General features: G+C 38.2%; 1 protein-coding gene across 4 annotated transcripts in view; it reads left to right on the top strand.

Annotated features, from left to right (window-relative positions):
- Positions 1-557: 557 nt before the first annotated feature.
- Positions 558-23,750, top strand: part of SPATA6 (spermatogenesis associated 6) — a 144,365-nt gene continuing 121,172 nt past the window's right edge. For 2 of the 4 annotated variants that reach the window (XM_036827258.1, XM_036827238.1), the window contains exon 1: positions 558-812. In XM_036827258.1, the coding sequence (XP_036683153.1) occupies positions 762-812 (51 nt within the window). In that variant the 5' untranslated portion in view covers positions 558-761. The remainder of the gene's footprint in view (positions 813-23,750) is intronic. The other 2 variants (XM_036827268.1, XM_036827249.1) reach the window with 1 other exon arrangement.

The raw sequence follows: 23,750 nt of genomic DNA, 5'->3' as shown, positions 1-23,750 counted from the left end.
CAACGCACTAACAAAGAATCGCATAATAGGAGACTTGGAAGAGGAAGGTGATTTGATTGAGTCCCCTCTTCTCAGGGAGGCAACCTGAGTTTTACTTGAGAGCTCCTGAGGTCTAGTCCTGGTTCTGCCTTTGAATTGAGCACGTCTCTTCTCCAATCCTGTTTTCTCATGCTGGCTTTGAACACTGTAAGGAAATTCAAATAAAAGAACGAATAATCGTTATTATTCTTTACAGTTGGGGAATTGAGGCCGCAGGGGGACGCCACTAGCTCAAATTGCCACTGCCACGTTGGAACTCAGGGCTCCTAAGTCCAGCACCCTGACCTGCGCACTGTCCTTTTATACACCTATTCTCTTCTTCTGGCTTTGGGCCCATAGTTTGACGTCACAGACGAAATGCCCCTCCCCACCCCGCCTCGCCCCGCCCCTTCGGAAGCCCCGCCTCCTCGAGCGGCCCCGCCCTGCCCGGCGTTCGCTGAGTCCCGCCCCCAGCCGCTCGCCCTCGAGCGGCAGCTCCGGCGCGTCCCCGCTAGCTTCTCTTCCGGCCCCGCCCCTCCCGGCTGCCATGACAACGAGTCCGCGCCCCGCGCACGGCTGCCGCTCGGGCGGGACCCAGGCTGGACCGCGGGCCCCGGCCTGGGGGAACAGCTGCTACCGCCGCCGCCACCTCGTCTTCTCCACGTCCCCGCCCCGCCCCGCGTCTCCTCGCCTCCCTCGGGTCCGCGGCCGGGGTCCCGCCCCGCCGCCCAAGCCCTGCGCGGATGCCGAAGGTGAAGGCGCTGCAGTGCGCCCTGGCGCTGGAGATCCGCTCTGTGAGTACCGGTCGCGCCCCCATCGCCGCCGCCTGGGTGTCGTCAGCCCCCGGAATTTACTCGGGACGCCGCCTCCGTTCACTTCCGAGAACCCCGGGTCACCGCGAAACCTTCTCCAACCCCCGAATCATCCCTATGGAGCTTTGATCCCGTGTCGCTTGGCTCTTCCCCATCCTCAAAATCACGAACGCCCTCCCACTCCAGCCACACAGAGGCCTGACGCCCCCCACCGAACCCCTCCACCTCAGCTCCCCTAGCTTCCTCCCAGCTTCCAGTTCGCGTTCCTTCAAATCCTCTCCAAACCACTTTAGAAAGTCCTCCTCTCTCCTCTCTTAACTTTCCAGTGAATTGGGGTGGGGCAAGAGGCTTCTTTTAAAATTCCTCTTCTCTGCTCCAGTTCTTTTACTGAGAGTATTACTGGCCCGACTTTTCCCCAGTCTTCGGGGGCGGGGTGGGGTGGTTTTCCTCCCAGATCACGGCTGGCGGATTCTTTCAGACAGATTAACAAGCTTCTGATTAGTGAAGGGGCCTTTCCTCTCAAAGTAGAGTCTCCACACCCCACAACCGAAATGTGTCACCATTGCACACAGCACCTTGCCATCTACCCCAGGGCCAATACCTCGGAAACCATTTCAGGTCCCTCCAGCCCCCAAACTCTCCCGATATTGAGAAGGAACCCCTATCCTTCCCTTCACTCCAAGAAAGGCACGAGCTTTTAGAGAGACACTACTAATTCTCTAAACTTGCTCCAGAGGACCTTCAGCCCCACCCAGTCACTCTCCAGACATGCCGAAGAGGATAGTGTCCCCCAGCTTGCTGTGGAAATCCAGCTGAGGCAGAGGACCCCCTGCCCTTCCTCAAGTGAAGGGCCTTGGACCTCTCCATGCCATGAGCAAACGCCATCCCTCTGAATAATCTCACAAGACCCTTCCAAGGGGTTTTGATCTCCTTCCCCCTCATTCTTTACAGGACCCTCTCATTCTCCTCTTCAGATGAAATCTCCAGCCTCTCTCTTCTAGAAGAAATCCCCCCAAAAGTCTTTCCATACCTCCATTTTAGACCTGCAGGCAGTTTGGAAACAAAATTCCTCCTTCAGTCCTTTTTTTTCTTTTTCCACTTCTCTAAGTCCTTTTATTTCTCATCTCTTTCATCTCCCAGCAAAACTGTGTGTGTGTGTGTGTGTGTGTGTGCACGTGTGTGTGCTTAAATAGCCAACACCATTCCTCTGGGTGCTGCATAGAGTAGCCCTCCCCACTTCCTTCCTGCACGCCCTGCAGTCAAGGCTCTCCATCCCCCCACCCCAAAGCATCCTCTGCTTTCCTTGCTGTCTTTCCTCACATTACAATGAGGCCGCTGTAGCACAGTCCCTGAAACCTCCAGGGAAGTCACAGGACTGTTTTAGGTCTTTGGCTAGGTCTTAAAGAAAGGAAGGCCGGGTAGGGCAGAGGGTGAGGCAGGCGTGGAGAAGAAAGTTTCTGGCACTGTCGCTTTATCTTTAAGGCTGCAGAGATTTTACTCACTGCACTGTCAGAAACTCTACAGTTTTGGCTTCAGATGTTTTTTTCATCCCACAGCTGCCAAAGCTTGGCAGCCTTTTTGTAAAGGCTGGATTCATTTGGCAAAAGAATACACTAAGCTTCCTGAACCGCTGCGCGGGGCAGTTAGTAAAACTCCTGAGTTCAGCCTCTTTAGACTTTGTTACTGGCTGCTTCTTCCTCTTCTGCTAACCAATGCAGTTTAGCAGCCTGGTGAGAGCAGCTGCCTGACAGGCCGGATGTCGCTTTCCTTCCTTGGCCAGTCCAGACCTGCTTAGAGCAAGCACTTCGTGGTAACTGACTACTGCCTGAAGGGGTCAGAGAGAGAAAAGTTATTTCACTTCCCTTTCTCCCCAGTATTAGTTGCCAGGCGGAAAGTGAATGGCTGTATAATGGAGCTTTGTTGTTCATCGTGGCTTAAGAAATTATGCAGGTGGAAACATTCCTATTTCATTTTTTTCAACAGACATTTGAGTCACAGAATTTTACAGTTCTAAGAAATCTTAGCTTTCATTGGATTGAATTTCTTTTTATGGGTGAGAAAATTGAGGCTTAGCTTGACTAAATATTTTTCTAGGTTTGCGCAACTATTTAGGGGCAGATCTGCAGCAAGATGCTAAGTTTTCTGACCAGCAAAAGCCCCATTAAGTGACTCTGATGCTCAGAAGGAGCAAAAAAGACCGTTTATAACCATACACATTAAACAAGCTTGATTGATTTGGCTTTGATTGAATAGAGGAATTAATGTGAGCATAGATATTTTAAACATCTTTTCAATTTCATTTTTTTCAATTTAATTTAATTCTTTACATTTATGGGGTATAAAAGTCAAAACTGTATAAAATGATACACTCTGAGAAGTCTCATTTCCAGCCCTTTTCAAACCTATTTTCCATCTATTTTCATCTGCTGTAGGTAACCATTTTTATTGGTGTCTGATTTATTCTTCTAGTATTTCTCTTTGTAATATAATCAAATAGATACACACACACACACACACACACTGTACACTCCCCCCTTCCCATATATATTTTTTTACTTTCCTTCACAATAGGTAGCATATTATATAAGCTAGTCTGCACTTCGCTTGTTTTCTTTCCTTAATGTATCCTGAAGATCACTCTAGGTAAGTGGGCATCTTCTTTTCCCTCAACTTTTTATTGACATTTTTCAAACATACGGAGTAGTTGGGAGAATAGTATAATGAATATATTCCATGACCTATGTACATTAATTTGATATATCTGTATATTTGTGTATCTATAATAATAAATATTTTTTACTAAAAATGTGAAAGTAAATTGTTGCCATGAGACTCCTAAATACTTCAGCATATATCTTCTAAAAATAAGGACATTGTTCTAAATAACCACAATACTATTATCACACCTAAGATAATTATCCATAATTTCTTAGTATCTAGTCCATTTTCAAGTTTTCCTAGTTGTCACAAAAATGGCTTGTATAGTTAACTGTTTCAGACCAGGATCCATTCAGAGTTTACATGTTGCATTTGGTCGTTAGATTGTTTTAGTCCATTTTAACATACAGCAGTTCTACTTTTTCATTCCCACAATGTTTTCCCCCCCCTGTGGATTTAGATAAATTCATACACTCATACAACCATTATTTGGATCAAGATTTAGAACACTTCCATCGCCACAGTAAATTCCCTTGTTCCCCCTTTTAAGCCCCACGCAGAGGGAACTCCTCTTCTGATTTCTATCAGTGAAGATTAGTTTGCCAGTACTTGAACATCATATTAAATGAGCTATATAGTGTGTAATACTTTGTGTGGGCTTCTTTTGTTCATCGTATTTTTGAGACTCATTCATGTGCTGTGCCTATCGGTAGTTCCTTTATATTGTGGGGTAGCATTCTATCATATGATTTGTATCATGTTCTATCGTACACCACAACATGTTTACCCATTCTCTTTATTGTTGATTATTTGGCTTGTTACCAGGTTGTGGTTGTCATGGATAAAGCTACTATGAACATTCAGACCAGGCTCAGATACAGAATATCCCATGTTGTGTTATTGTCTGAATTTTTTCCCATCGTGGTGATATTTAATTTGTTCTTCTAAACTGGAAATTAGGTGTTTTATTTCTACCTGCCTATTGAAAGTGTGGCACTTCATTCCATTCTCCCCTTTCCATGTTTATTTTTCTGCTGAAGTCTTGTATTTGTGGTATCTCATGTTTAATACTGTGGTAATATGAGAGCAAAAACATAGTAAACATGAAAGGTTTTGGTGTATAACGCAATACTTTGTGTTGCTCAACAGAGCCATGCTTTGAGAGAAAATATGTTGCTGGGAAGAAAGTGTGACTTTTCTCAAGGAATCTTGGGAGAATGATGTAATATGCCAAAGTAACTTGTTTGTAAAGAGCAGCCAAAAATTATATTTCCCATCACTTACACTTTTAATATTTGAAGCAACTTATCTTTGATATGAAAAACTATATTTGCTGCTTCTTCTCTCTACCTTCTTCTTCTTATTTGGTAGTGAAGTTTTCATGAGATTTTTTTAGGAATATAGAAGGAAGAAATTGGAGGTACAAGAGTAAAGCCCAATGCCTGGGCAATAAAATCAGCCAATTTGCTTTACCTGAATAGTGTCAGTTTTGGGTTAGTCTGTATTGTATAATTCCCATTTTTCTTCTCTATACTCACCTCACCTCGTTACCTCACTCAAGTTATTGATAGCACTGAGGCAAAGAGATCTAGGTACTTTTCAATCACAGTTCATCTGAACATTCGTGATCGTTTTCTGGTTTCCTTACTCAGTTATCCTGCAGTTGGTGGTAAATTTCCCTGGAATACAGACTTTTTAAAACTTTAAAGTACTTCAGACTTACAGAAAAAGAAAACCTAAATACTGTAATCTCCCCCCACCCTGATTTAATAAATCCTCATTTTACATGTTTCCTGCAGATTTTTGTTTTTAAGAAATAAAATGTTACAGATGTAGTTAAGGCCCCTTTGCACCTCTTGCTGAGGCCAATTTTCCTCCGTCCCTTCCTAGAGGTAACATAATCAATATTCTGAAGTTGGACTGTATTCTTTTCATTCATGTTTTTGTAAGCTTACTACATATTTGTGTACGCCTACGTACTACGTATACTATTGTTCTGTTTTAAAACTTTACACAAATGGTATCATACTGTAGGTATCCTTCTGCAGATCTGTTTTTTCCACTTCACTGTTTCTGAAATTTGTCAGTGTTGATTCTTACAGATCTAGTTAATTTCCTGAATTGTTATGTAATGCTGTATATTTATATGACAGTGATTTAATCCTTATTCCCCTATTGATGGACTTTTAAATACCAGTTTTCCTCTTTTTTAATATTACAAACAATGTTGCAATGAGAATATTTGAACATACCTTCTGGTGTCCATGAGTCAGTTTTTCTCAAGAACAGGTATTGTGCCCTAGGGAGCATTCTAGAAATTTGTGGGCTACCTTGTTTGCCATAGCGGTTGTGGGGGGTCCTATTGGTGTTGATTATCTGGTATTCTGCATGACTTAACTGTCCCATTGAATATGTATATGAGAACCTGTTTATAATTATTAGAGATTAAGAACCTAACTCTGTTTTATGTGTAAACACAAAGTCTGTTTTTTTGGAAAAAAAAATGTTTTAAATACAGTGAATTGTCCAGTAATGCAGTTACCATGTAAATTGAGGAAAGAGTGTACTTTGTTTTGTTCGGAACTCTGGTAAGAGTTTACTCTTTCAGAAAATCATGGCATCAGTGGCAACTCTGCTTGTGTTTGAGCTGCCAATACGTGACACCTATCATTCTGCTTTTGAAACAGACCAGTTCATGTTGATTCTGTGAATAGGTGCAAATATTGTATCTTCTAGCTTAGTTCTGCCTGAGCGTTTACACATAGAAATATATAATTTATTATAAATTATTTCTGTATTTTTTTCAGTTATGGCATTGGTTTATTTTTTAGTTATGTGTATGGGTAAATTGCAAAATGTTAGTTGTAGAAGGAGCGTTTTGGATCTTGTAGAGACCCAGTGCTCTAGGGAATAGATTTAGAAATGGAACTACTGAGTCTTAGGGAATCGGTTTAATTTCCTAGGGCTTCCATAACAAATTTCCTCAAACTTGGAGTCTTTTTTTTTTTTTCCCTCGTTTTCTTGATGAGTCTGGCTAATGGCTTATCAATTTTGTTTATCTTCTCCAAGAACCAACTTTTAGTTTTATTGATCTTTGCTATTGTTTTCTTTGTTTCTATTTCATTTATTTCTGCTCTGATCTTTATGATTTCTTTCCTTCTGCTAACTTTGGGTTTTGTTTGTTCTTCTTTCTCTAGTTTCTTTAGGTGTAAGGTTAGATTGTTTACTTGAGATTTGTCTTGTTTCTTGAGATAGGCTTGTATAGCTATAAACTTCCCTCTTAGAACTGCTTTTGCTGCATCCCATAGGTTTTGGGTCGTCGTGTTTTCATTGTCATTTGTCTCTAGGTATTTTTTGATTTCCTCTCTGATTTCTTCAGTGATCTCTTGGTTATTTAGTAACGTATTGTTTAGCCTCCATGTGTTTGTCTGTTTTACGTTTTTTTCCCTGTAATTCATTTCTAATCTCATAGCGTTGTGGTCCGAAAAGATGCTTGATATGGTTTCAATTTTCTTAAATTTACTGAGGCTTGATTTGTGACCCAAGATGCGATCTATCCTGGAGAATGTTCCGTGCGCACTTGAGAAGAACGTGTAATCTGCTGTTTTTGGATGGAATGTCCTATATATATCAATTAAATCTAACTGGTCTATTGTGTCATTTAAAGCTTCTGTTTCCTTATTCATTTTCATTTTGGATGATCTGTCCATTGGTGTAAGTGAGGTGTTAAAGTCCCCCACTATTATTGTGTTACTGTCAATTTCCTCTTTTATAGCTGTTAGCAGTTGCCTTATGTATTGAGGTGCTCCTATGTTGGGTGCATATATATTTATAATTGTTATATCTTCTTCTTGGATTGATCCCTTGATCATTATGTAGTGTCCTTCCTTGTCTCTTGTAACATTCTTTATTTTAAAGTCTATTTTATCTGATATGAGTATAGCTACTCCAGCTTTCTTTTGATTTCCATTTGCATGGAATATCTTTTTCCATCCCCTCACTTTCAGTCTGTATGTGTCCCTAGGTCTAAAGTGGGTCTCTTGTAGACAGCATATATATGGGTCTTGTTTTTGTATCCATTCAGCCAGTCTATGTCTTTTGGTTGGGGCATTTAATCCATTCACGTTTAAGGTAATTATCGATATGTATGTTCCTATGACCATTTTCTTAATTGTTTTGGGTTTCTTTTTGTAGGTCCTTTTCTTCTCTTGTGTTTCCCACTTAGAGAAGTTCCTTTAGCATTTGTTGTAGAGCTGGTTTGGTGGTGCTGAATTCTCATAGCTTTTGCTTGTCTGTAAAGCTTTTGATTTCTCCATCAAATCTAAATGAGATCCTTGCCGGGTAGAGTAATCTTGGTTGTAGGTTCTTCCCTTTCATCACTTTAAGTATATCATGCCACTCCCTTCTGGCTTGTAGAGTTTCTGCTGAGAAATCAGCTGTTAACCTTATGGGAGTTCCCTTGTATGTTATTTGTCGTTTTTCCCTTGCTGCTTTCAATAATTTTTCTTTGTCTTTAATTTTTGCCACTTTGATTACTATGTGTCTCGGCGTGTTTCTCCTTGGGTTTATCCTGTATGGGACTCTCTGCGCTTCCTGGACTTGGGTGGCTATTTCCTTTCCCATGTTAGGGAAGTTTTCGACTATAATCTCTTCAAATATTTTCTCTGGTCCTTTCTCTCTCTCTTCTCCTTCTGGGACCCCTATAATGCGAATGTTGTTGCGTTTAATGTTGTCCCAGAGGTCTCTTAGGCTGTCTTCATTTCTTTTCATTCTTTTTTCTTTATTCTGTTCTGCAGCAGTGAATTCCACCATTCTGTCTTCCAGGTCACTTATCCGTTCTTCTGCCTCAGTTATTCTGCTATTGATTCCTTCTAGTGTAGTTTTCATTTCAGTTATTGTATTGGTCATCTCTGTTTGTTTGTTCTTTAATTCTTCTAGGTCTTTGTTAATCATTTCTTGCATCTTCTCAATCTTTGCCTCCATTTCTTATTCCGAGGTCCTGGATCATCTTCACTATCATTATTCTGAATTCTTTTTCTGGAAGGTTGCCTATCTCCACTTCATTTAGTTGTTTTTCTGGGGTTTTTTCTTGTTCCTTCATCTGGTACATAGCCCTCTGCCTTTTCATCTTGTCTGTCTTTCTGTAACTGTGGTTTTTGGTCCACAGGCTGCAGGATTGTAGTTTTTCTTGCTTCTGCTGTCTGCCCTCTGGTGGTTGAGGCTATCTAAGAGGCTTGATGGGAGGCTCTGGTGGTGGGTAGAGCTGACTAAACTTGGAGTCTTAAAGGACAGAAATTTATTCTCTCACATTTACTGGAGCCCAGAAGTTAAAACAAAGGTATTGGCAGGGCAGCACTCCCTTAGAAGGCTCTTGGGGAAGACCCTTCCTTGTTCTTCTAGCTTTTAGTGTCTCCAGGCATTTCCAGAATGTAGCTGCATAACTCCAAACTCCAATCCTAGAGGTTTCCTTTTCTGTGAATAGCCAGTTCATATCCTTTGCCCTTTAGGAACATAAGAGTATTTTTTTCTTGTTAAATATATTTTGAACACCACCAACCTTTGTTGGTTATATGTAATGTAAATGTCAAAGATCTTCTAGTGGAAGCTTATTTTTTCACTTTGTTTTTGCTCTTTTTAGTAATGCCTTTTGTTTTTATTTTCTATTTTTTGTTGTTATTGTTGCTGGTAAACAAAGAATGCTGAGTCTTTAAGTTAACTTTTTACAGAACTATAGCATATATTCAGAAAGTGCACAAATCCAAAGTGTGTAATTACCACCCAAATGGATAATTAGAATATTATCAGCACCCCAGGTTGCTTCCTTGTGCTCCATCCCTTCCAGCCACTCCACCTGCCCCCCTTCCCCTCCCAGAGGTAACCACTATCTTGACTTCTATCACAGCAAATTTTGAACTTTTGAAGTCAGCCTCTTTCTTTCTCCCTCCCTTCCTCCGTCCCCTCCCTCCCTCCTTCCACTTTTACGTATAACTTCTTTGTGAGAATTCATCCATGCTGTTATGTGAAGCAGTAATTCTTTATCCTTTCTATTGTTCTCCCCCCAGCTTTACTGATATATAATTGACAGATAGCATTGTATAAGTTTAAAGTGTACAGTATGTTGATTTGATATGTTTATAAATCGCAAAATGATTACTACCATAGTATTAGCTACCATCTCCATCCTGTCACATAGTTGCCATTTCTTTTTTGTGGTGAAAACAATTAAGATCTACTCTCTCAGCAACATTCAAGTATATATACAGTGTTATTAGTTATCGTCACCATGCTGTACATTAAGTACCCAGACTTGTTAATCTTATAACTGGAAGTTTATACCCTTTCACAAATATCTCCCCATTTCCCCCACCTCCTGAATCCTTGGTAAACACCATCCTAGTCTCTGTTTCTCTGAGTTTATCTTTCGTAGATTCCACATATAAGTGATATCTTACAGTTATTTGTTTTTCTCTGACTTGTTTCACTTAACGTAATGCCCTCAGGGTCCATCCAAGTTGTCACAAATGGCAGGATTTCCTTTTTCCTGATGGCTGAATAATATTGGTACATATATATCACATGCTCTTTATCCATTCATCCATTATCCATTGATGGACACTTAGGTTGTTTTCATACCTTGGCTGTTGTGAGTAATGCCATTGTGAACATGGGAGTGCAGATATGAGATCCTGATTTCAATTCCTTTGGATGTATATCCAGAAGTGGGATTGCTGGAGCATATGGTCATTCTATTTCAGATTTTTCAAGGAACCTCCATACTGTTTTCCATAGTGGCTATGCTCAATTTACATTCCCACCAGAAATGTCTTAGGGTTCCCTTTTCTTCAGATCCTCACCAACACTTGTTATCTCTTGTCTTTTGCATGATAGTTACTCTGACTTGTGTGAGGTGATATCTAATTGTGGGTTTGATTTGCATTTCCCTGATGATTAGCGATGTTGAGCATCTTTTCATGTACCTGTTGGCTATTTGTATGTCTTCCTTGGAAAACTATTCTGTTCCTCTGTATCCATTTCTATTGTTGATGACATTTTCATTTTTTTTCCAGTATTGGGATATTACAAATTGTGCTCCTGTGAACATTTTTGTACATGTCTTTGTTGCATATTTTGTATTCAGCAACATTGCTGAAATCTCATATAAGTTATTTGGATTTTCTATGTGGGAAATCATGTTTGTAAATAAAGTCAGTTTTGACTTCTCTTGTACAATGTTTTTTCTTTTTTTCCCCTTTTTATTACTTATGTCCTTGATTAGAATCCCAGTATAATGTTAAAGAGTGGGAATAATAGTACATATACTTGTCATTATTTTAAGTTATCCCGCTGAAGTTTCACCAGTATTAGATTGAATCTTATGAAATTGCTAACAATGGGCCATTTTTTGACAAAAAAAAAAAATGACAATTTCATATATTTCAGCCTAATATAATATTGGCTGTAGGATTTTCATTTATTGAGTTAAGAAAGTCCCCTTCTATTCCTTTTTTTTTTTAATGGCTGCACCCGTGGCTTGTGGGACGTGGGATCTCAGTTCCCGCCCAGGGATTGAACCTGGGCCCTCGGCAGTGAGAGTGCGGAGTCTTAACCACTGGACTGCCAGAGAATTCCCCCTAATTTTTAAAATATCCTGAGCTTTGAATTATATTGAATGCTTTTACCTCAGTCTAATGAGATTATTATATAACATTGCTACCATGTTCTATAGAAGGGACACATTTTGTGATGTTGCACCTTCTCCATTCCTATGATAGATTCTTTTTAGTCAGGATGTATTATTTTTACTATATTTTGTTGGATTTGATTCATAATTTTATATTTAGCATCTTTCATTTGTGTTCATAGATGAGATATTAGCTCTATAAGTCAAATATTTATTTAGCTTTTGTTTTTTATTATTAAAACATTTATTTTGAAATATTTCAGACATACAAAAAGTTATGTCTCCTGTATCTCTCTCTCTAATAGAATCCCTCCTCCCTTCTTCCTTTGACTAGTCACTACTCTGAATTTTGTGTTATTCTCCCTATTTTTCATTGCTTTTCTCGTTTTAATATCCGTCTTTAAGGCATTGGATTTACTTGCAAGTGCTGCTTAACTGGCATTCTAAGGGGATTGATGAAACTGTTTTAAAATTATTTGGTTCTAGATATTTTATAATTTTTATAAAATTTATTTTATGCTTTTTACTTTACCTTATGAGCTATTTAGGAGTTTGTTTTAATATCAAGAGATATAGGATTTATATGTGTGTATATACTCTTTTTCCCCCTCGCCTTCCCGCCATACATACATACATACACATACATACACTCTTTTATTGTAGTATTTTAATTTAATTGCATTAGGGGTATTGAATGAAGTCTGTGCGATATTGATTATTTTTGTTGGTGATTTCCTATGTGTTGTTATCCAATTATTATATATATAATATATTTATGAATAATCCAATTATTGTGAATGTTCTCTATTTACTTGAAAATAATATATAAATTTATTTGTTGGATGTAGGGCTCTATCTGCCATTATCAGATCAAATTTATTTTCTCTGAAATATCTTCAGTTCCATATTAAATTTTTTGTCTGCATGCAACCTCTACCAGATTGTAACGGAGATATTAAAATCTTTACTATCATAATGTATTTTCATTTTATCCTTGTTGTATTCTAGTACACTATGATTATAGAACTATAGATTCATTTCTGTTTATTGTTTTCCACTGAGTTTGTACTTTCCATCTGACAATTTATGGAATTCTGCAGTTTGGGGAAATTCTTAGCTTTTATATCTTTGAATATTGTTTTTCTGCTGTTCTTTCTTTTCTTCTGACAGTGCTATTAGACATATATTGGAACTTTTATCTATTCTGCTTTCTTAAGTGCTTTTTTGTGTGTAATATTTTTATATCCTCCTGTTCTGGGAGAATTCTTCAGTATTATATTCTAATTTACTTATTAAATTAAATTTTTAAATCTTCTCTATTGAGATTTTTAACTTCATTGACTACATATTCCAAGATTTCTCATTTAGTGTCTCTTTTTAAACATATGCCAAATATTTACATTTTTACCTGTTTTAATTTCATAAATTTTGTTTTTTATGGAGTTTTCTCCCTTTATTAGATGAAAGATTCTAAATACTTATTTTAAAATTATTTTCAGATTGTGTAAATTAATTTTCACATAAAGTGGATTAATCTCCTGATTGTCAATTTTGTTGGTTTTCTTAGTACTTGGGATTTCACTGAGATTATGGACCACTTTTGGGAGAATTAACAATGAACCTTTTAATCCATTAACTGGTATATTTTTCCATCTGTTTAGGTTTTCAGGTTCTTTCAATGATGTTTGTAGTTTTCAGAATACATGGCTTACACATATTTTGTTAAATTTATACCTAGGTAGTGCATGTCTAAGATTTTAATGATATTATAAATGGTATTACATTTTTTTAAATGTGCTAATATATAGAAATAAAGTTGATTTTTTTGCCTGTTGACCCTATATCCTTTTGTTTATTGAGACTTGTTTTATGGTTCATGATATCATCTATCTTGATGAATGTTTTCATGTGCACTTGGAAAAAAATGTGTATCCTTCCGTTGTTGGATGGAGTATTATGTAAATGTCAGTTAGGTCAAATTACTTGAATGCTGTTGTCCACATCTATACCCTTTATGATTTTTGACTGCTTATTTTATCAGTTATTGACAGGGAAGTGTCAAAATTCAGTTATATATTTTTTTGCTTCATTACTTTGACATTGTATTATTAGGTGCATACAATTTAATTTTATATATCTTTTCATAAATCAAATTTTTAATCGATATGAAATGTTCCACATTAACCTTGGTAATCTTTCTTTTTCTGAAGTCTACTTTATATCAAGATAGCCACCCCAGCTTTCTTATGATTAGTGAATGCATGGTGTATCTTTTTCTCTAATTTTACTTTAGTCCTGAATTTTTAAGTTTTAAAAAAATTGAGATATAATTCACATATCATAAAATCCACTCTTTTAAAGTGTACAGTTCAATAAATTTTTATATATTCACAAAGTTGTGCAACAATCACCAGTAATTCCAGAACATTTTCATCACCCCATGAAGAAATCCCATACCTATTACTGTCATCTCCCTCTCCCCCCAGCCCCTGGCTACCACTAATCTAGTTTCTAGGTCTATGGATTTGCCTACTCTGGACAATTCTATAAGTGGAATTATGCAATATGTGGCCTTCCGTGTCTGGCTTCTTTCACTTAGCATAATGTTTTTAAAATTCATCCATGTTATAGTATATATCAGTACTTTATTTCTTTTTATGGCCAAGTAATATTCCATTGTATGGATATACCATATCTTGCTTATTCATCAGTTGATGGACATTTGGGTTGTATCCACTTTTTGGTTATTATGAATAACGCTGTTATACTCTTGTACCTATTTTTGTGTGAACGTATGTTTTCAGTGCTCTTGGGTATATACCTAGCAAGTTGCTGGTTCTTGTGGTAACTGTTTACTTTTCTTGAGGAACTACCAAACTTTTTACCACAGTGACTACACCATTTTACATTTCCACCAGCACAGTAGGAGGGTTCCAATTTTTGGCATCCTCCCCAACACTTGTTTTGTCCATCTTTTTATTTATAGCCATCCTAGTTAGTATGAAGAGCTATCTCATTGTGATTTTGATTTATATTTCCATAATGACTAATGATGTTGAACGTATTTTCATGTGCTTTTTGGCCATTTGTGAATCTTCTTTAGAGAGATGCCTGTTTGTTTTTGCATCATGTATTTTGGGGCTCATTTAAGTACATATATGGTTATATTGTTGTGTCTTCTTGGAATATATTTACCTATGTTTTTAATTGTTACATCATTATAAAATGTCCTTCTTTGCTTCTAGTATCAATTTTTGTTTTAATGTCTAGTGTGTCTGATGTTAGGATAACCACTGCAACTCTCCTTTGGTTACTTCTTGCATAGATTATTTTTTTCCCATGTGTGTCTTTGAATCTAAAGTGTGTCTCTTGTAGACAACATATAATTGGATTATAGTTTGTAATCCATTCTCCTAAACTCTACCTTTTGATTGGAGTGTTTAGTCAATTTACATTTAATGTAAGATAAAGTAGGATTTACCTCTGTCATTTTGCTGTCTTCTCTGTCTTAATGTCTTTTTTGTTTCTCTGTTTCTGCATTAGTGACTTCTTTTGTGTTAACTATTATCAAGTGGACCATTTTAATTCCCTTGTTTCTATTACTACATTTTTTGAGTTATTTTCTTAGTAATGGTTCTGGGGTTCACAATTAACATTTTAATTTTTAACAGTATAGTATGGATTAATACCAATTTAATTTGAATAATACATAAAACTTTGCTTTTATTTAGTTCTGTTCTCTCTCCTCTTCTTTATAATTTTATTATCATACAGATGACATCTTTATACATATACACCCTTCAACACAGTTTAATAATTGTTGCTTTATGTAATTTTATTTTAAATAAGAATGGTTAAATGAGAGAAAATACATTTATACTGTCTTAGGTTTACCAGTGTAGTTCCCTTATTGGTGTTCTTTATTTTTTCATGTGTATTTTAGCTACTGTCTAGTGTCCTTTCATTTTAATATGAAGAATTCTCTTTTTTTGTTTGTTTTAACATCTTTATTGGAGTATAATTGCTTTACAATGGTGTGTTAGTTTCTGCTTTATAACAAAATGAATCAGCTATACACATATATATACCCCCATATCTCCTCCCTCTTGTGTCTCCCTCCCACCCTCCCTATCCCACCCCTCTAGGTGGTCACAAAGCCCTGAGCTGATCTCCCTGTGCTATGTGGCTGCTTCCCACTAGCTATCTATTTTACATTTCATAGTGTATATATGTCCATGCCACTGTCTCACTTCGTCCCTGCTTACCCTTCCCCCTCCCCGTGTCCTCAAGTCCATTCTCTATGTCTGCGTCTTTATTCCTGTCCTGCCCCTAGGTTCTTCAGAACCATTTTTTTTTTTTAAGATTCCATATATATGTGTTAGCATATGGTATTTGTTTTTCTCTTTCTGACTTACTTCACTCTGTATGAGAGACTCTAGGTCCATCCACCTCACTACAGATAACTCAATTTCGTTTCTTCTTATGGTTGAGTAATATTCCATTGTATATATGTGCCACATCTTCTCTATCCATTCATCTGTCAATGGACACTTAGGTTGCTTCCATGTCCTGGCTATTGTAAATAGAGCTGCAGTGAACATTGTGGTACATGACCCTTTTGAATTATGGCTTTGTCAGGGTATATGCCCAGTAGTGGGACTGCTGGGTCATATGGTAGTTCCATTTTTAGTTTCTTAAGGAACCTCCATACTGTTCTCCATAATGGCTATATCAATTTACATTCCCACCAACAGTGCAAGAGGGTTCAATTTTCTCCACACCCTCTCCAGCATTTATTGTTTGTAGATTTTTTGATGATGGCCATTCTGACCAGTGTGAGGTGATACCTCATTGTAGTTTTGATTTGCATTTCTTTAATGATTAGTGAAGATGAGCATCCTTTCATGTGTTTGTTGGCAATCTGTATATCTTCTTTGGAGAAATATCTATGTAGGTCTTCTGCCCATTTTTGGATTGGGTTGTTTCCTTTTTTATATGGAGCTGCATGAGCTGCTTGTAAATTTTGGAGATTAATCCTTTGTCAGTTGCTTCATTTGCAAATATTTTCTCGCATTCTGAGGGTTGTCTTTTCATCTTGTTTATTTTTTTCCTTTGCTGTGCAAAAGCTTTTAAGTTTCATTAGGTCCCATTTGTTTATTTTTGTTTTTATTTCCATCTCTCTAGGAGGTGGGTCAAAAAGGATCTTGCTGTGATTTATGTCATAGAGTGTTCTGCCTATGTTTTCCTCTAAGAGTTTGATAGTGTCTGGCCTTACATTTAGGTCTTTAATCCATTCTGAGTTTTTTTGTGTGTATGGTGTTAGGGAGTGTTCTAATTTCATTCTTTTACCTGTAGCTGTCCAGTTTTCCCAGCACCACTTATTGAAGAGGCTCTCTTTTCTCCATTGTATGTACTTGCCTCCTTTATCAAAAGTAAGATGACCACATGTGTGTAGGTTTATCTCTGGGCTTTCTATCCTGTTCCATTGATCTACATTTCTGTTGTTGTGCCAGTACCATACTGTCTTGATTACTGTAGCTTTGTGGTATAGTCTGAAGTCTGGGCGCCTGATTCCTCCAGCTCCGTTTTTCTTTCTCAAGATTGTTTTGGCTATTCGGGGTCTTTTGTGTTTCCATACAAATTGTGAAATTTTTTGTTCTAGTTCTGTGAAAAATGCCATAGGTAGTTTGATAGGGATTGCATTGACTCTCTAGATTGCTTTGGGTACTATAGTCATTTTCACAATGTTGATTCTTCCAATCTAAGAACATGGTATATCTCTCCATCTGTTTGTATCATCTTTAATTTATTTCATCAGTGTCTTATAGTTTTCTGCATACAGGTCTTTTGTCTCCTTAGGTAGGTTTATTCCTAGGTGTTTTATTCTTTTCGTTGCAATGGTAAATGGGAGTGTTTCCTTAATTTCTCCTTCAGATTTTTCATCATTAGTGTATAGGAATGCAAGAGGTTTCTGTGCGTTAATTTTATATCCTGCTACTTTACCAAATACATTGATTAGCTCTAGTAGTTTTTTGGTAGCATCTTTAGGATTCTCTATGTATAGTATCATGTCATCTGCAAACAGTGACAGCTTTACTTCTTTTCCACTTTGGATTCCTTTCATTTCTCTTTCTTCTCTGATTGCTGTGGCTAAAACTTACAAAACTATGTTGAATAATAGTGGTAAGAGTGGACAACCTTGTCTTGTTTCTGATCTTAGAGGTAATGATTTCAGTTTTTCACCATTGAGAACGATGTTGGCTGTGGGGTTCTCATATATGGCCTTTATTATGTTGAGGTAAGTTCCCTCTATGCCTACTTTCTGGAGGATTTTTATCATAAATAGGTGTTGAATTTTGTCGAAAGCTTTTTCTGCATCTATTGAGATGATCATATGGTTTGTAATTTTCAGTTTGTTAATATGGTGTATCACATTGATGATTTGCATATATTGAAGAATCCTTGCATTCCTGGGATAAACCCCACTTGATCATGGTGTATGATCCTTTTAATGTGCTGTTGGATTCTGTTTGCTAGTATTTTGTTGAGGAGTTTTGCATCTATGTTCATCAGTGATAATTGGCCTGTAGTTTTTCCTTTTTTTGTGACATCTTTGTCTGGTTTTGGTATAAGCGTGATGGTGGCCTCGTAGAATGAGTTTGGGAGTGTTCCTCCCTCTGCTATATTTTGGAAGAGTTTGAGAAGAATAGGTGTTAGCTGTTCTCTAAATGTTTGACAGAATTCACCTGTGAAGCCATCTGGTCCTGGGCTTTTGTTTGTTGGAAGATTTTTAATCACAGTTTCAATATCAGTGCTTGTGATTGGTCTGTTTATATTTTCTATTCCTTCCTGGTTCAGTCACAGAAGGTTGTGCTTTTCTAAGAATTTGTCCATTTCTTGCAGGTTGTCCATTTTATTGGCATATAGTTGCTTGTAGTAATCTCTCATGATCCTTTGTATTTCTGCAGTGTCAGTTGTTACTTCTCCTTTTTTATTTCTAATTCAATTGTTTTGAGTCTTCTCCCTTTTTTTTCTTGATGAGTCTGGCTAATGGTTATTATCAACTTTGTTTACCTTCTCAAAGAACCAGCTTTTAGTTTTATTGATCTTTGCTATCATTTCCTTCATTTTTTTCCCATTTATTTCTGATCTGATCTTTATGATTTCTTCTGCTAACTTTGGGTATTTTGTTCTCCTTTCTCTAATTGCTTTAGGTGTAAGGTTAGGTTGTTTATTTAAGATGTTTCTTGTTTCTAGAGGTAGGAGTGCATTGCTATAAACTTCCTTCTTAGAGCTGCTTTTGCTGCATCTCATAGGTTTTGAGTCAACGTGTTTTCATTGTCATTTGTTTGTAGGTATTTTTTTATTTCCTCTTTGATATCTTCAGATATCTCTTGGTTATTTAGTAGTGTATTGTTTAGCCTCCATGTGTTTGTATTTTTTACATATTTTTTTCCTGTAATTGATATCTAGTCTCATAGGGTTGTGGTCGGAAAAGATAGTTGATACAATTTCAATTTTCTTAAATTTACTGAGGCTTGATTTGTGACCCAAGATATGATCTAGCCTGGAAAATGTTCCACGAGCACTTGAGAAGAAAGTGTTTTCTGTTGTTTTTGGATGGAATGTCCTATAAATATCAATTAATTCCATCTTGTTTAATGTATCATTTAAAGCTTGTGTTTCCTTATTTATTTTCATGATGGTTGATCTGTCCATTGGGGAAAGTGGGGTGTTAAAGCCGCCGACTATGATTGTATAACTGTTGATTTCCCCTTTTATGGCTATTAGCATTTGCCTTATGTATTGCGGTGCTCCTATTTTGGGTGCATAAATATTTGCAATTGTTATATCTTCTTCTTGGATTGATCCCTTGATCATTATGTAGTGTCCTTCTTTGTCTCTTGTAATAGTCTTTATTTTAAAGCCTATTTTGTCTGATATAAGAATTGCTACTCCAGGTTTCTTTTGATTTCCATTTGCATGGAATATCTTTTTCCATCCCCTCATTTTCAGTCTGTATGTGTACCTAGGTCTGAAGTGGGTCTTTTGTAGACAGCATATGTATGGGTCTTTTTTTTGTATCCATTCAGCCAGTCTGTGTCTTTTGGTTGGAGCATTTAATCCACTTACATTTAAGGTAGTTATCAATATGTTTGTTCCTATTACCATTTACTAAATTGTTTTGGGTTTGTTATTGTAGGTCTTTTCCTTCTCTTGTGTTTCCTGCCTAGAGAAGTTCCTTTAGCATTTGTTGTAAAGCTGGTTTGTTGGTGCTGAATTCTCTTAGCTTTTGTTTGTCTGTAAAGGTTTTGATTTCTCCGTCAAATCTGAATGAGATCCTTGCTGGATAGAGTAATCTTTGTTGTAGGGTTTTCCCTTTCATCACTTTAAATATGTCCTGCCATTCCCTTCTGGCTTGCAGAGTTTTGCTGAAAGATCAGCTGTTAACCTCATGGGGATTCCCTTGTATGTTATTTCTTGTTTTTCCCTTGCTGCTTTTAATATTTTTTCTTTGTATTTAATTTTTGACAGTTTGATTAATATGTGTCTTGGCATGTTTCTCCTTGGATTTATCCTGTATGGGACTCTCTGTGCTTCCTGGACTTGATTGACTATTTCCTTTCCCATATTTGGGAAATTTTCAACTATAATCTCTTCAAATATTTTCTCACTCCCTTTCTGTTTCTCTTCTTCTTCTGGGACCCCTATAATTCGAATGTTGGTGCATTTCATGTTGTCCCAGAGGTCTCTGAGACTGTCCTCAATTCTTTTCATTCTTTTTTCTTTATTCTGCTCTGCAGTAGTTATTTCCACTATTTTATCTTCCAGGTCACTTATCTGTTCTTCTGCCTCAGTTATTCTGCCATTGATTCCTTCTAGAGAATTTTTAACTTCATTTATTGTGTTGTTCATCGTTGTTTGTTTGTTCTTTAGTTCTTCTAGGTCCTTGTTAAAAGATTCTTGTATGTTTCTCCATTCTATTTCCAAGATTTTAGATCATCTTTACTATCATTATTCTGAATTCTTTTTCAGGTAGATTGCCTATTTCTTTTTCATTTGTTTGGTCTGGTGGGTTTTTACCTTGCTCCTTCACCTGCTGTATGTTTCTCTGTTTTCTCATTTTGCTTAACTTACTGTGGTTGGGGTCTCCTTTTCACAAGCTGCAGGTTCGTAGTTCCCACTGTTTTTGGTGTCTGCCCCCAGTGCATAAGGTTGGTTCAGTGGGTTGTGTAGGCTTCCTGGTGGAGGTGACTGGTGCCTGTGTTCTGGTGGGTGAGGGTGGATCTTGTCTTTCTGGTGGGCAGGACAGCATCTGGTGGTATGTTTTGGGGTGTCAGTGACCTTATTATGATTTTAGGCAGCCTATATTCTAATGGGTGGTGTTGTGTTTCTGTCTTGCTAGTTGTTTGGTGTCAGGTGTCCAGCACTGTAGCTTGCTGGTCGTTGAGTGGAGCTGGGTCTTAGCATTGAGATGGAGATCTGTGGGAGAGCTCTCGCTGTTTGATATTACATGGAGCCGGGAGGTCTCTGGTGGACCAATGTCCTAAACTTGGCTCTCCCACCTCAGAGGCACAGACCTGACACCCGGCCAGAGCTCTAGACCCCTGTCAGCCACAAGGGTCAGAAGAAAAGGGAGAAAGAAAGAAAGAGAGAAAGAGAGAGAGAGAGAGAGAGGAAGGTAGGGAAATTAAATAAAGTTATTAAAAAATTTAAAAATTATTAAAAATAAAAAATATATTGAAAAATAATAAAAAAAAAAAGAAAGAGCAAGCAAACCAAAAAACAAATCCGCCAATGATAGCAAGAGCTAAAAAAGTATACTAAAAAACTAAAAAATGGACAGACAGAACCCTTTGACAAATGGTAAAAGCAAAGCTATACAGAGAAAATCACACAAGGTCCATCTCCTCAACTTTGGGATGATTCGTTTTCTCTTCAGGTATTCCAGAGATGCAGGGTACATCAAGTTGATTGTGGAGATTTAATCTGCTCCTCCTGAGGCTCTGGGAGAAATTTCCCTTTCTCTTCCTTGTTTGCACAGCTCATGGGGTTCAGCTTTGGATTTGGCCCTGCCTCTGCGTGTAGGTCGCCTGAGGGTGTCTGTTCTTCGCTCAGACAGGACGGGGTTAAAGTAGCAGCTGATTAGGGGGCTTTGGCTCACTCAGGCCATGGGGAGGGAGGGGCATGGAATGCAGGGCCAGCCTGTGGCGGCAGAGGCCACGGTGACGTTGCAAGAGCCTGAGGTGCGCTGTGTGTTCTCCCAGGGAAGTTGTCCCTGGGTTACGGGACTGGCAGTGGCAGGCTGCACAGGTTCCCAGGAGGGGAGGTGTGGATAGTGACCTGTGCTTGCACACAGGCTTCTTGGTGGCTGCAGCAGTAGCCTTAGCATTTCATGCCTGTCTCTGGTGTCCACGCTGATAGCCACGGCTCGCACCTGTCTCTGGAGCTCGCTTAGGCGGTACTCTGAATCCCCTCTCCTCACGCACCCCGAAACAGTGGTCTCTTGCCTCTTATCCAGTTCCAGACTTTTTCCTGGACTCCCTCCCACCTAGCTGTGGCACACTAGTCCCCTTCAGGCTGTGTTCTCGTGGCCATCCCCAGTCCTCTCCCTGGGATCTGACCTCCGAAGCTGAGGCCTCAGCTCTCAGCCCCCACCCACTGAGAGCAGACAAGCCTCTCAGGCTGGTGAGTACTGATTGGCACTGATCCTCTGTGCGGAAATCTCTCTGCTTTGCCCTTTGCACCCCTGTTGCTGTGCTCTCCTCCGTGGCTCTGAAGCTTCCCTGCTGCCACCCCCATCTCTGCCAGTGAAGGGGCTTCCTATTGTGTGGAAACTTTTCCTCCTTCACAGCTCCCTCCCAGAGGTGCTGGTCCCATCCTTATTCTTTTGTCTCTGTTTTTTCTTTTTTCTTTTGCCATACCCAGGTACGTGGGGGAGTTTCTTGCGTTTTGGGAAGTCTGAGGTCTTCTGCCAGCGTTCTGTAGGTGTTCTGTAGGAGTTCTTCCACATGTAGATGTATTTCTGATGTATTTGTGGGGCGGAAGGTGATCTCCATATCTTACTCATCTGCCATCTTGAAGGTCTCTGAAGGATTCTCTTTAATAATTCTTATAGGGAAGTTCTGCTAGTGATGGATTATCTGTTTTTGTTTGAGAAAGTCTTAATTTTCCGTCTTTTTGAAGGAGAATTGCCTGGATATTGAACTATTGAAAGTCTTCTTCAAGTACTTTGGATAAGTCATTCCACTTTCTTTTGGCTTCATATTTCTGATGAGAAATTGGCTGTTATTCCTGTTGAGGATTTCTGGTACCTACTGAATCATTTTACTTTTGCTGCTTTCAAGATTCTCTCTTCATCTTTGTCTTTGAACAGTCTGTTTACAATGTGTGTGATTTGGAGTTATTGGAGTTTGTTGGATGTATAGATTGTTTTTCTTTAAATTTCAGAAGTTTTCATCCATTATTTCTGCAAACATTCTTTCTGGTGGTTTCTCCTCTACTTTAGGGCTCCCATTATATCTATGTTGCTGTGCTTGATGGTTTCCTACAAGTCTCTGAGACTATTCATTTTTCTTTTTTCTTTCTGTACCTCAGACTGGATAATCTCAATTGACAAATTTTCAGGTTCACTTATTCTTTCTTCTGCTACCTTATATCTGCTCTTGAGTTTCTCTAGTGAAATTTTCATTTGTTTTGTACTTTTCAACTCTAAAATCTCTATTTTTTAAAATAATGTCTATCTATTGATATTCCTTATTTGATGAGACGTCTTTGCCACCTCGCCATACTTTTCTTTAGATCTTTAGATAAGTTTTCCTGTAGTCCTTTGTACATATTTATAATAGATGATTTAAAGCTCTTGTTTAGTAAGCCCAACTTCTGGGCTTCCTGAAGGACATTTTCTGCTGACTGCCTTTTCCTCCATGTATACGTCATACTCTTGTTTCTTTACATGTCATAATTTTTGTTGAAAACTGGACATTTGAAATAATATAATATGAAACTGTGTAAATCAGACTTACTCTATTTCCCAGAGTTTATTGTTTTCTTGCTGTTGTTGTTGCTTTTTGTTTGTTTATTTACTTTCCTGAGGCAATGTCTATATTCTGTAAAGTCTGTGTTCTTTGTTGTGTGTGGCCACTGAAGTCTCTGCTCAGTTAGCTTTATGGCCCTGTAATGACAGGACTTATATTTCCTTAAATGCTTTGAACCAGTGAGTCCCCCAGTCTTTGCTGCGTATCTCTATTGCTGTGTATGTTGGGACATGCTTTCTATGCCCTGCAGGTAATGTACAACTCTGTCTTAGTCTTCACTTCCAACATTTTCAAAGCCTCAAGGTCAACCAGAGGTGAGAGATTAGGGCTTCCTTAAGTAATTTCTAGGTATGCTCATAGCCCTGCACATGTGCATGACCTTCTAAATTGCCAAGAATGTATCATAGCTTGTCAAAGACAGCCCCCCAACACACACACACACACACACACACACACTTCTCCAGCTTTGCCTTTTAAGTGTTTTGGTCACTTATTGTTTGCTCCAACTGGCACTGCCTCAGGCATCCATGATGTTAAACAATA

Source organism: Balaenoptera musculus, chromosome 1 (genome assembly GCF_009873245.2).
Source record: "Balaenoptera musculus isolate JJ_BM4_2016_0621 chromosome 1, mBalMus1.pri.v3, whole genome shotgun sequence".
NCBI lineage: Eukaryota > Metazoa > Chordata > Mammalia > Artiodactyla > Balaenopteridae > Balaenoptera > Balaenoptera musculus.
The sequence above is the reverse complement of the archived record's forward strand: the minus strand, read 5'-3'. Positions and strand labels throughout refer to the sequence as shown.